The sequence below is a fragment of the Macaca mulatta genome, chromosome 2 (assembly GCF_049350105.2).
Source record: "Macaca mulatta isolate MMU2019108-1 chromosome 2, T2T-MMU8v2.0, whole genome shotgun sequence".
NCBI lineage: Eukaryota > Metazoa > Chordata > Mammalia > Primates > Cercopithecidae > Macaca > Macaca mulatta.
This window is the reverse complement of record NC_133407.1, coordinates 158,301,186-158,315,566: the sequence shown is the minus strand read 5'-3', so window position 1 is coordinate 158,315,566 and position 14,381 is coordinate 158,301,186. Positions and strand designations below refer to the sequence as shown.

Here is a 14,381-nt window from a genome sequence, read left to right as displayed (position 1 = left end):
TTGAGATGCAGTCTCGCTCTGTTGTCCAGGCTAGAGTGTAATGATGTGATCTCGGCTCACTGCAACCTCCACCTCCCCCGTTCAAGCCTTAGCCTCTCCAGTAGCTGGGATTACAGGCACCCACCACTATGCCTGGCTAACTTTTTTATAATTTTAGTAGAGATGGTGTTTCACCATGTTGGCTAGGCTGGTCTCGAACTCCTGGCCTCAGGTAATCTATCTGCCTCGGCCTCCCAAAGTGCTGGGATTCAGGCAGGAGCCACCTCACCCGGCCAACTTTCTTTTGCTTGGTGACTTGAAAATACATTGGTGAGACTTCCTACTACTCAAAGCCCTAGAAGGAAAACAAGCTAACAATGTGCAGATGATTTCACACCAGTCACCATACAGGTAAGGGAATAGTGATCTTTTGTTTTTCTAACAGAATTCTTATACTGCTTTTAAAAGTGACAGGACAGCGGTGGCTCACGCCTGTAATCCCAGCACTTTGAGAGGCCGAGGCGGGCAGAATACCTGAGGTCAGGAGTTTCAGACCAGCCTGGCCAACATGGTGAAACCCTGTCTCTACTAAAAATACAAAAATTAGCCGAGTGTGTTGGCGGGCGCCTGTAATCCCAGATACTTGGGAGGCTGAGGTAGGAGAATCGCTTGAACCTGAGAGGCAGAGGCTGCAGTGAGCCGAGATCACGCCACTGCCCTCCAGCCTGGGCGACACAGCCAAACTCTACTCTGTCTCAAAAAAAAAAAAAAAAAAAAAAAGTGACAGGGTAACTGTCCAAAAGCCACCTATTCTGGGAAAATAATTCCTTTTTCTAAATTGATCAGAAAAAAATACATTAACTTTTTACTAGTCACGTAGGACTACCTAAAAGAGAATTCCCTTTGGCTCTGTAAAAGATACCACAAGAACAGATAAGAAAGTCCTTGTTACATAAGGACGTTATACAAGCTACTGATAAGACACACGGAATAAAAACAGCAATATACAACCTAGTAACAGATACTGTTACACACACTCTGTATTTTGCTTCCAAGCTTCGAACTGGAAAAAGTGGAAACAACAACATACAGACACACTTGATGCCTGAGGCTGGTAGGTTTTATCAAAATGATGCTTCGAGGGTAGGCCTCGTCTTACATGTTTATGCCTAGCACTCTGCAACACAGAGAAATACAATGAGACTTCACTCATTATGTCAGGGAATGCATTCATTTAAAAAACACTTTACTATCTGTACATTACAGTGGCATATGAGGAGAGTGGCGAACAACCCCATGGCTGCACCTGGAACTTTTATTAAACTTACCGCAATGCTTCTGCATAAAAAAGATACTCTTTTAACTGATCTGCATAATGTTCTTCATCTTCCAAAATATCATCAATAGAAGATGCATACCTGTTTAAAAAAAAATGGCAAAAATAAAGAGTTATTTTCATTGGAACGCAAAGTATTAGGGTTCTAAAGAAGTGCAATTAGGCTGGGCACAGTGGCTCACAACTGTAATCCTAGCACTTTGGGAGGCCAAGATGGGCACATCACTTGAGGTCAGGAGTTCGAGACCAGCCTGGCCAACGTGGTGAAACCCTGTCTCTACTAAAAATACAAAAATTAGCCAGAAATGGGGGCAGGCACCTGTAATCCCAGCTACTTGGGAGGCTGAGGCAGGAGAATCTCTTGAACCCGGGAGAAGGAGGTTGCAGTGAGCCAAGATCACACCACTGCACTCCAACCTGGGTAACACAGCAAGACTCCATCTCAAAAACAAACAAACAGACAAACAAACAAACAAAAAACAGCAATTCTAGGTGTGGCCCACAGACAATTTGCTACCCATCAGTGATGCTGTAAGTACAGACAGTGAGAATTAGCATTCAGAATCACTGGTAGCAATGTGTAATTACCATAATGATTTTATTGAATTTTACCAAAATGTTTTGGTCAGCAATGACTTAGAAATAAAAACCAAACAAAAAATGGTCCTTTTCATAGGCAGCTTAAGAAGCTTGTAAGACTGTAATATCTTTTGTTCAAAGACATAAATAAAAGGGCTACAAAATCTGCAGAAAGAATAAGAGTTGGTATTATTGGTATACTGGTATACATATGTTCTTGGTTGCAACTATTTATTTATAATGATGCCAAGAAGCTACAAAGAAAAAGTAGAGTAAATAAAGATTACAGAAAATTTTAGAAGCTCATTTTATACTAATTCTTAATAGCAACCTCTGCTTTGATTGGGAGACTCCCTCAATGTCATACCAGCTTCATTCCCACACGAGTCTTCATTTGTACAGAATATGATGGCTCCCACATTGCTTCTCCAAACCACACAAGCACATGTCTCAACAACTCTAGGAAATTTTCCCAGATTGCTTTAGTCTTTAGTCATCATTCTACTTCCGTTCCCTTATCAACAATGTAGAACTTAAATTTTATCAAAGTCATATCTCATGTGTTGGTTTTTTAAAAAGTTATTCTTTTATTTGAATTATGTATTTGTTGAACATCTACAATGTGCCAATTGATAGGTTGAGTGTGACAAATCTAGTGACAAAAGAAAACTCGGTACTAAAGCCAGGGTAGATGGAAAAGCTGTAGTCGGAGATTGTACACTAAAGCCCAGGAGTTTAAGACCAGCCTGGGCAACATGGCAAGACCCTGTCTCTACAAAAAATACAAAAATTAGCCGAACGTGGTAGTGCATGCCTATAGTCCCAGGTACTTGGGAGGCTAATATGGGAGGTCTGCCTGAGCCCAGGAGGTCCGAGGCTGCAGTGAGCTGTGAATGTGCCATTGTACTCAAGCTGGGGTGACAGAGTGAGAATCTGTCTCAAAACAAAACAAACAAACAAAAAAAAGAGAATAAATCATAGCTGATACAAGGTATTATAATTTAATATAAAATTGTATGAAATACATGGCAAGTTGCAGTTTATTAGATACATTTAATTACAAACACCATTCCACTGTTCCTTTTAGATTGACATTAGATAAGGAATTACCAGATCTAGATAATGCAGGACAAGTGAGCCCCAAAATTGGAAGTTAGCCCAGGAGGGTTATTGGCTTTGCCCAGGAAAGAATTCAAGGGTGAGCTGGTGGTGTCAGGTGGAAACCTTTTATTGAAGAGCACTGCTCCTTGAGGAGCAGGACTAACTCACAGGCAGTGCACCTCGAGTCCGCCTCGTGTGTTGGTTTTATTTCTCTGATAGCACTGTAAATTCCATAAGGACAGGGGCTATGTGCATGCACTACTTCTGTGTGATACAACAGGTATCCTTCTTTCAAATTAATTCTGGTTCCTTCACACGGACATATTTTATATCTCTAGGCCTGCCTCATCAAGTTTATTGAAGTTGTAAGACAAAATAAACAAAACCATGCTAAGGTTCATTTGAAAAGCAATGTGCTTATAGGATTTATAAAAACAGTGAACATATACATTCTGTAATTACAAACTTACAGCTATGAGAGTGAAGAATTTCTTATATGTGACTGAAAAAAAGTCTTGAGAATCACTGTTAAGAGTAGGAAAACCTGCCTTTAGTTCCTAAGTCTATGATTCTGGAAGAGTTAATGTGAAGAAAACAAAGAGGAGCACAGGGCTGGTGGCCTGAAGATAGGAAACACAGCGTAGGCAGAAACTAGAATATCCTAGGGTGGGGAAGTATAAATGATAAAGATTTTTAGATCTCAGTACTGAGAATTTTATTTAACACTTTAATAAATCAACTGAAGGCATAACCCTAAATTCTGGCAAACACTGAAATGCCAAATCAAGAGACCACAGGAAGACTTAAGGTTAAACAAAATAGTTGAAAAAAATAGCTAGTTGGTCTGGAACACGGCTAAAGGAAAGTAATATTTACATAAACACATTTTTTCCTTTTTCTCTCCCAGCTTTAAGGTATAATTTAAAACTTGTATGTATTTACAGTGTACAATATGATGTTTTGACATATGTATACATTATGAAATGATTAAATCAAGCTAACATATCCATCACCTGACATACTTAGCATTATTTTTTTGGTGAGAATATTTACGATCTATTTTTTGTCTTTTTGAGTCACAGGAGTTCTTTCTATACTATGGTTAGAAATGTTTGCTTCTGTACTTGCTTCTTCACTGTCTTAATAGTGTCACTTTTTAAAAAATAGTAAAGGCCAGGCGGGGTGGCTCATGCTTGTAATCCCAGCACTTTGAGAGGCTAAGGCAGGTGGATTACTTGAGCCCAGGAGTTTGAGACCAGCCTAGGTAACACAGTGAGACCCTGTATCAATTTATATTAAAATTAAAAAAAAATAGTAAAACATGCATAAAATTTACCTTGTTAATAATTTTTATGTGTACAACTCAGTGGTATTTAGTGTTGCATAATCATTACCACCACCCACCTCCATAATTTTCTCATCTTCTGCAACTGAAACTCTGTACCCCATTTAACTCCCCATGTTTTGCTCCCTCAATGGTATCAAGTGGTAAATAGGTCTTCATCAAAATTTAAACAAAAATTTTAAATTTGATGAAGACCAATTTGCCACTTAAAGTAATTTTTTCTTTTCATATCCTTTTTAGCAGTATTTTCCACTAAAAGCTGTAATTTACCTTTTACAATTATGTGTATGATCCAAATTGAATTAGTTTTGTGTCAAGTGTAAGATAAGGCTCAAAGTTCTTTTTTTTTTTCCATGTAGATATCCAGTTATTCCAACACCATTTGTTGAAATGAACTATAGAAGTATGAGTCTATTTCTGTACAGAATTCTGTTCCATTGACCGTCCCTCCCTCCCGCCCTAAATGAACTATAGAGGTGTAAGTCTATTTCTGTACAGAACTCTGTTCCATTGACCCTCCCTCCCTCCCTAAATGAACATAGAAGTGTGAATCTATTTCTGTACAGAATCCTGTTCCATTGACACCCTCTCTCTCTCTCTCTCTCTCTCTCTCTCTCTCTCTCTTTCTCTTTCTTTCTTTCTTGACGGAGTCTCGTTCTGTTACCCAGGCTGGAGTACAGTGGTGCAATCTTGGTTCACTGCAAGCTCTGCCTCCCGGGTTCACGCCATTCTCCTGCATCAGTCTCGCAAGTAGCTGGCACTACAGGTGCCTGCCACCACACCCAGCTAATTTTTTGTATTTTTAGTAGAGACAGGGTTTCACCATGTTAGCCAGGATGGTCTCGATCTCCTGACCTTGTGATCCACCAGCCTCGGCCTCCCAAAGTGCTGGGATTACAGGTGTGAGCCACTGCGCCCGGCCATTCTTTCTTTCTTTCTTTTTTTTGAGACACAGTCTCTTTCACCCAGGTTAAAGTGCAGTGGCAGGATCATGACTCAACTACAGCCTTGACTTCCTGGGCTCAAGTGATCATCCCTCTTCAGCCTCCCAAGTAGCTGGGACTCCAGGTGCACGCCACCACTCTCAGCTAATTTTTGTAGTTTGGGTTTTTTTGAGATGGAGTCTTGCTCTGTCACCAAGGCTAGAGTGCAGTGGTGCAATCTTCAGCTCACTGCAACCTCTGCCTCCTTGGGTTGAAGTAATTCTCCTGCCTTAGCTTCCTGAGTAGCTGGGACTACAGGTGCATGCCACCATGCCTGGCTAATATTTATATTTTTAGTAGAGTCAGTCAGGGATTTGCCATGTTGGCCAGGCTGGTCTTGAACTCCTGACCTCATATAATCCACCCACCTTGGCCTCCCAAAGTGCTAGAATTACAGGCTTGAGCCACCACACCCGGCCTAATTTTTGTAGTTTTTTGTAGAGACAGGGTTTTGCCATGTTGCCCAGGCTGATCTCAAACTCCTGGACTCAAGGGATCTACTCGCGTTTGCCTGCAAAGAGCTGGGATCACAGCATGAGCCACTGTACCTGGTCAATCTGTTCAACTTTATGCCAATAACTCACTATCTTTACAACTTAGCTTTATAGTAAATCTTTTATTTATTTATTTATTTATTTTTTTGCAGGGGGGACAGAGTTTTACTCTTGTCACCCAGGCTGGAGTGCAATGGTGGGATCTCAACTCACTATAGCCTCCGCCTCCTGAGTTCAAGTGGTTCTCCTGCCTCAGTCTCCGGAGTAGCTGGGATTACAAGCGCCCACCACCACGCCTGTCTAATTTATTTTGTATTTTTAGTAGAGATGGGTTTCGCCATGTTGGCCAGGCTGGTCTCAAACTCCCGGCCTCAGGTGATTCACCCGCTTCGGCCTCCCAAAGTGGCATGAGCCACCATGCCTGGCCTAGTAAATCTTGAAAGTAATATATTCCAGCTTTGTTCTTTGTCAAGATTGTTGTAGCTATTCTAGGTTCTTTAAATGTCCATATAAACTTTTATTTTTTATTTTATTTTTTTGAGACGAAGTCTCACTCTGTCACCTAGGCTGGAGTGCAGTGGTGTGGTCTCGGCTCACTGCAACCTCTGCCTCCCAGGTTCAAGCGATTCTCTTGCCTCAGCCTCCCAAGTGGCTGGGACTATAGGAATGCACCACCATGCCTGGCTAATTTTTGTGTTTTTAGTAGAGACATGGTTTCGTTGTGTTGGCCAGCCTGGTCTCAAACTCCTGACCTCAAGTGATCCACCTGTCTCGGCCTTCCAAAGAGCCGAAATTATAAGCATGAGCCATTGTGCCCGGCCCATGTAAACTTTAGAATTAGCAATTTGGGAGAACTGACATCTTATCAATGTCTTCCAATCTATAAACATAGTTTATCTTTCCATTTATTTAGGTTTTAATTTCTCTCAGCAATGTTTTATATAGTTTTCAGTGTAGAGGTCTTTTGTATCTTTCATTAAATTAATACCTAAGTTTTGTGTTTTGATGTTATTTATCATAAATAGCATTGTTTTAATTTTTTATTTTCAAATTGTTGTTGCTATTATATAAAAATATATTTTAAAATATTAAACTTGTATCCTGCATCCTGATTAAATTCAGTTGTTGGTTTGCCATATGTAGATTAAACTGGACCCCTTCCTGTTATCATATACAAAAATCAACTCAAGATAGACTAAGGACTTAAATGTAAAATCTGAAACTATTAAAAAAAAAGAAAGAAAAGGAAAACCTAGTAAATACCATTTGGGACATAGGCTATGGCAAAGATTTAATGATGAAGACTCCAAAAGCAATTGTAACAAAAACAAAAATTCATAGTTGGGACCTAATTAAACTAAAGAGCTTCTGCACAGCAAAAGAAACTATCAACAGAGTATACAGATAACTTACGGAATGGGAGTAGATATTCTCAAACTATGTTATCTGACAAAGGTTTAATATCCAGAATCTATAAAGAACTTAAACAAATTAATAGGCAAAAAACAACTCAATTTAAAAATGGGCAAAGAGGCCAGGCATGGTGGCTCATGCCTGTAATCCCACACTTGTGGAGGTTGAGGCAGGAGAATTGCTTGAACCTGGGAGGAGAAGACTGCAGTAAGCCGATAGCACCACTGTACTCCAGCCTGGGCGAAAGAGCAAGACTGTTAAAAAAAAAAAGAAAAAAAGCCGGACGCGGTGGCTCACGCCTATAATCCCAGCACTTTGGGAGGCTGAGGCGGGCGGATCACGAGGTCAGGAGTTCAAGACCAGCCTGGCCAATATGGTGAATCCTCGTCTCTACTAAAACTACAAAAATTAGCTGGGCGTGGTGGTGCATGCCTGTAGTCCCAGCAACTCAGGAGGCTGAGGCAGAAAAACTGCTTGAACCTGGGAGGTGGAGGTTGCAGGGAGCCAAGATGGTGCCATTGCACTCCAGCCTGGGCAACAGAGTGAGACTGTCTCCAAAAAAAAAAAGGGTGGGGGGGCGGGTACGGTGGCTCACCCCTATAATCTGAGCACTTTGGGAGGCCGAGTTGGGCAGATCACTCGAACCCAGGAGTTTGAGACCACTCTGGCCAACATGGCAAAACCTTGTCTCTACTAAAAATACAAAAATTAGCTGGGCGTGGTGATGGGCACCTGTAATCCCAGCTACTCACGACTGAGTCAGGAAAATTGCTTGAACCTGGGAGCAGACATTGCAGTGAGCCGAGATTGCGCCACTGCACTCCAGCCTGGGTGACAGAGAGACTCCGTCACAGAAAAAATAAAAACAAAAATAAAAATAAAGGAGTGGGGGAAGGACATGAACAGATACTTCTCAAGAGAAGACATACATGTGTGCCAACATATAAAAAAATACTCTACATCATTAATCATTAAAGAAATGAAAATCAAAACCACAATGAGATACCATCTCACACTAGAATGGTTATTATTATTTATTTTTTTAACATGAATAATAGAGACATGTTCTTGCTATGTTTCCCAGGCTGGTCTTGAACTCCTAGGCTCAAGAGATCTGCCCACCTCAGCCTTCTAAAGTGCTGGGATTACAGGCGTGAGCCACTGCACCTGGCCAGAATGGTTATTACTAAAAGGTCAAAAAATAATATGCTGGCAAGGTTGCAGAGAAAGAGGAACACTGTTGTTGGGAAAGTAAATTAGTTCAGCCACTGTGAAAAGCAGTCTAGAGATTTCTCAAAGAACTTAAAGTAGAAGTACCATTCAACCCAGCAATCTCCCAGTTCTGGGTCTATATCCCCCAAAATATAAATTATTCTACCATAAGGATACATGCATGCCTATGTTCACTGCCACAGTATTCACAATAGTAAAGACATGGAATCAACCTAAATGCCGTGAACGCTGGACTGGATAAAGAAACTGTGGTACATGTATACCATGGAATACTACATAGCCATATAAAAGAACAGACGCAGCAATATGGATGCAGCAACATGCACGCAGCTGGAGGCTATTATCCTAAGTGAATTAACACAGGAACAAAAAACCAAGTATCACACATTCTCACTTATAAGTGGGAGCTAAACATTCAGTACACGTGGATACAAAGAAGAGAACAACAGATACCAACGCCTACTTAAGGGTGGAGGTTAGGAGGAGGGTGAGATTCGAAAAACCTCCTCTCGGGTACTAAGCTTACTGGGTAATGAAATGATCTGTACACCAAACCCCCACGTCAGGCAATTTACAAACCTGCATGTGTACCCCCTGAACCCATAATAGAAGCTGGAAAAAATAAAATTAATTCAGTTGTTGGCCAGGTGTGGTGGTTCCCGCTGCTAATCCCAGCACTTTGGGAGGTTGTGATGGGAGAATCCCGAGGCCAGAAGTCTGAGACCAGCCTGGGAAACACAGCAAGACCCCATCTCTAAAAAAAGAAAAAAAAATTTTTTTTAAATTCAATCTGGGAACAGCAGCTCATGCCTGTAATCCCAGCACTTTGGGAGGCCAAGGCAGGAGGACTGCTTAAGGCCAAGAGTCTAAGATCAACCTGGGCAACATAGCAACACTCTGTCTCTACAAAAAAATAAAAATAATTCGCCAGGCGTGGTGGCATCACCTGCAGTCCTAGCTACTTGGGAGGCTGAGGTGGGAGGCGTGCTTGAGCCCAGAAGGTTGAAGCTGCAGTGAGCCGTGACTGTACCAATGCACTCTAGCCTGGGCAGCAGAATGAGACCCAGTCTCTTAAAAAAAAAATCAGTTGTTAGTTCTACAATGTTTTTGGTTGATTGTTTATGGTTTTCTGAGTAAAAGACCTTGTCTACTGAAAATATAGTTTTGCTTCTTCCTAATATTTAGGCCTCTTATTTAATTTTCTTGTCTCACTATACTGAGCAGGGCCTCCAGTACAACGTTTACTAAAAGCGGGGAGAGCAAACAACCTTGCCTTTTTCTTGACCTTAGGAGAAAGCCTCAATATTTCACTATTAAGTACAATATTGGCTATAAATTTTAGACTGAGAAAATTCCCTTTTATCCCTAGTTGATGAGACTTTTTACTGTAAATGGGTGTTAAAATTCGTCAAATGCTTTTTCTACATTTATTGAAATGAACATACCTTCAATGTTTTCATCTTCATTCTGTTAAAATATAAATTAGACTGATTTTCAAATGTTAAACTAACTTTGCATTCCTGAGATAAATTTAAGTCGGATATGTACACATAGAGCACAATATAAATGCCAGCAAACTTCATAAAAACAGAAGAATAGAAGAATCACTAACGCTTCACTACAGGACTTCACCTCGGGCTTCATAAAAGTTCTGGAGGTACTTACACATCCATATGATGACCAGCACTCTGCAGTCCATCACCCATTTCTTTTTCTATGGCACTCCATTCACTAGGGAGTAAAAGATAAAACAAAAGCAACATGCATTAGAGATATGGAATAGTATTAAATGGACTCTTTTCAAGATTCTTGTCTAGCTAGCTTTAAAATAATGTATAGTACCCATATTTGGGTTTGTTTTCTATAACTCAAATATGCTGTTTCCCCTTAACAACTAAATGTAAGTGAAGGCTTCAAAGGCTGATGCTTGCTGCTAAGTGTAAGGTAAGTATCATACAAAACAGCTGCTGGTTATAGGTAACATTCTCAGTTAGGGGGCTGACTTAAATCATTTGTAAAGCTTTTAAAAAATATGGATGCTGGCCCTACTCTTGATCTACTTAATCAGAAGCTGTGGGGATAGAGTGAGACATGTACATTTTTAAATACTCCATGTATAGCTCTGATGAACACACCTGACTACAAGCCACTGTTCTAGTAGGTAACAGAAAAAGACAACTGTATAGAAACAGTAGATGCAGAGTAAAGTTTAATAATAATAATCATATTACACAAGAAAGCTACTAGAGCCACAGATAATTTTGTTGTCATTTCTGTGAAATGCTTTACATTAAAAATCTTTTTATGGAAGTTATATATGCTTATTATAGTAAACTGGGAAAATAAATCTATAATCCCAAATGCCACGAGATAACATACTTTGATATACCTCCTTCCAGTCTTTTTATTTGTGTAAAGTGGCTGAGATCAAATGGTATATGTGAGTTTGTATCATGCTTTTTTTAAATAGTATTTTCCCATACTATTAAAATAATTTGTTCTAAACATCACTTTAAATGGCAACTCACAATCTTTTTAACCATTTTCCTGGCTATACAGGTTGTTTCCAATTTTTCTGCTATTTAAAGAATGTATAATAAACATCTTCAATTCCAACATATCATAAAAAATAAAATAGTATTACATATACTCTTAGTATATATGAAAACTATGTATCTTTTCCCTAAAAAGTTAAAAACACACACACACACACACACACACAATTTTGTATACAATTTCAGAGACTTCAGACAACCTGAAGTCCACCCTCACCTCTTGGATCTAGAACTCCAACTAAAAAACCACCAAGGTTGCTCTAGTATTTTATAGCCCCATTAAATAAAAAAAAGGAAAAGACTCCAAGAAGGCCTAAGAGTCAAGATTTTGGACAGGAATGAAAAATATTATTAATTACAACAAAAAGAAAAGTTTAGAGCTAAATTTAGTAACCCAGTCTGGTGTTCATCGAGGATAAAATCTCTAGCCCCAAACAGGTCTGTGGAAATAGGTTCTATTTGTTTATATTTCTGTATGAAACTTTGTTTAAACAAGAGCTCCACGCTAAAAAAAGGTTTGAAAATCACTGTCCTCATCTACCCCAACAATTAAGAATAGACACTCAGGCCCAGAAACCTAACACAGTTTACTCAAAGTCAGGCAGCTGATCAGAGACAGAGCTGAGCCTAGAATCAACCTCCAACAGAGTCCTCTATCTACCAGTCCCAACTTAACTTTTTTTGTTGTCTCAGTCAAAAGAGCTTTTCAGCCGGGCACAGTGGCTCACGCCTATAATCCCAGCACTCTGGGAGGCCAAAGAGGGCGGATCACCTGAGGTCGGGAGTTCGAGACCAGCCTGACCAACATGGAGAAACCCCATCTCTACTAAAAATACAAAATTAGCCGGGCATGGTGTTGCATGCCTGTAATCCCAGCTACTCGAGAGGCTGAGGCGGGAGAATCGTTTGAACCCGGGAGGCAGAGGTTGTGGTGAGCCGAGATCGCACCATTGCACTCCAGCCTGGGCAACAAGAGCAAAGCTCTGTCTCAAAAAAAAAAAAAAAAAAAAAAAAAAAGAGCTTTTCACCCACTTACCATGCATATAACTAAAAAATTAAAAATTAAAGTATAGAATCATTAAACACAAGTACATCTTTGTGTCTTTGAGCTTTGAGGTACATAACAAGTTGGTGTACCTTTGCACATGGCTTTTTGAAAGAAATTTGTATATTTTCCTGGAATCTCTTGAAAGGAACTGTAACACTAAATCTGGGAGAGACAGTTACTTTTGGTTGCTTCCATATGGATTCATAACCTATGAATTAAGATGAATATTTTAAAATGTTCAATTAACAGAACACAACATTTTTAGGCTATTAGCTCCTGACTGCTTTCATCAGCTTTTAAATGCATAGTTATTGGTACTTAAAATTCTTTCCCCCTCTTCTCTAAGTCTTTTGCAGAGTGAACCCCACCTATGTATTTAGTCCATTTCTGCACAGGTGGATCTGAAAGTTCCTGTCTGAACATGAAACTAGTACTGTAAGCCCCTATAGGGAATAGCCCTTTTTTAGGCTTATCCTAAATTGGGTCAGGGGCTATTAATAGGGGAAGGAGGCTGCAAAAGGCCTAGGGATGTAAGAGCACAAAATAAACTCCTCTACTTAAATGAACAAACAAACAAAACAAACATAACAGCAGCAGCACCATGATCATACTACAAAATCTTCCGCGTTTCTTCTCTGAAAGGCTAATTCCTGCTCATTTCTCACTTACATAACATATGTCGCTTCATGTCAGTTCTTTTCCACTCACAGATCAGTCTTTTTTCTCAGTCCATTCTCTCACTCCAACCTCCAACTGCCACAATTTTACAAAAATTACTTAAGGAATATCTTGAAAAAATTTCAATTAAGAAAAAAAAGCTGATAAAACCAGCTTTGTATTTCTTCCTCTCTCCAAAGAACCAAAGAACAAATTAAGGTTTTTTCCGATTACGTGGCCCCCAACTTTTGAATTTTTTCATTACTCTTATAGGTCAGCAACACTGAAAAGAAAAAAACCATCTCCCACAAACTGGCGCTGCTCAGCAATCCTTTCCACATTCCTAAGTGATGCCTTCATCAGTGCTTCTCAGGCTGGGATGTTTTCACCAGGGATATCAGAAGCCATATAATAGACATGGCACACTCTTTCTGAAGAATAAATTTTACTTAAACATTACTGGGGGAAAATAAACTTTTATTTTTTTTTTTATTTATTTTATTTTTATTTTTGAGACGGAGTCTCGCTCTGCCGCCCAGGCTGGAGTGCAATGGCCGGATCTCAGCTCACTGCAAGCTCCGCCTCCCGGGTTCACGCCATTCTCCCGCCTCAGCCTCCCGAGTAGCTGGGACTACAGGCGCCCGCCACCTCGCCCGGCTAGTTTTTTGTATTTTTAAGTAGAGACGGGGTTTCACCGTGTTAGCCAGGATGGTCTCGATCTCCTGACCTCGTGATCCGCCCGTCTCGGCCTCCCAAAGTGCTGGGATTACAGGCTTGAGCCACCGCGCCCGGCCGAAAATAAACTTTTAAAAATAAATATTAAAGTATCCATACAATGTAGATGTTGCACGAATTGATAAAACTCAAGACTTCAGAGAGTTCCTGCACTTGGTACAGCTGCTTGTGGCCAATGCCCTGTGAATTGATGAAGGAAGGGAAAGGAGGTTTTGCAGTAGGACAAGTTTGAGTATTATCGGCACCCCTCTCTCCAACCCCCGCAAAAGAGAATTCTCTGCACTGTTTGAGACAGACTGCCCAATGTCATTCCCCTCAATCCCCACAACCACACAATTACACAAATTTGTTCTCAAAAAAGACACCCACTTCATGGCGCCTTCTACAACTCACCTCTCCCCTGCCTTAAGACAGCTCTGTGCTTTCCCTACCTTCTCCCTCGTCCACGCTCCTATCCCTCCCCTGTCCACCATCCCTCCCCAGCCCCAGGCTCAGGCCCCTCAAAAAAGCCCTACTCCCCTTCAAAAATAACCACAGTTCAGCTTTCTCCTCAGGGACTTTTAAAAAAAATAATTTCAACTTTTATTTTAGACTCAGGGAGTACATGTGCAGGTTTGTTACATGTGTATACTGGATGGTGCGGAGATTTCAGATACAAATGAGCCCATCACCCACATAGTGAGCACAGTGCCCAGTAGTTAGTTTCTCAACCCTTGTCCCCTCCCACCTTCCCTCCCCGCTCTAGCAGTTCCCGGTGTCTACTGTTGCCATCTTCACATCCATGGGTAGGGACTTTCTTAAAAGATTAATCAATAACTTGCTGTCTTTCCTTCCTTAATCCTTTCCTCTTATTCCTAGGATCACTAGGACATAATATCATACCACTTAAACTGCTTTCCAAATTAACACCAAAGATGTACTTA

The 14,381-nt window shown here is 40.4% G+C and overlaps 1 protein-coding gene and 1 long non-coding RNA gene across 3 annotated transcripts in view; one reads left to right on the top strand and one right to left on the bottom strand.

Moving 5' to 3' along the window:
• SNX4 (sorting nexin 4) overlaps positions 1-14,381 on the bottom strand; it is a 79,694-nt gene that overhangs the window by 13,353 nt on the left and 51,960 nt on the right. For both annotated transcript variants that reach the window (XM_015130052.3, XM_077993768.1), the window contains 2 exons: positions 10,129-10,194; positions 1,308-1,397 (listed from right to left, as the gene is read on the bottom strand). In XM_015130052.3, the coding sequence (XP_014985538.2) occupies positions 1,308-1,397; positions 10,129-10,194 (156 nt within the window). The remainder of the gene's footprint in view (positions 1-1,307; positions 1,398-10,128; positions 10,195-14,381) is intronic.
• On the top strand, positions 8,473-13,526 carry LOC144339377 (uncharacterized). Its single transcript, XR_013414354.1, has 2 exons — positions 8,473-9,447; positions 13,050-13,526. It is a non-coding gene; the product is annotated as an uncharacterized LOC144339377 (long non-coding RNA).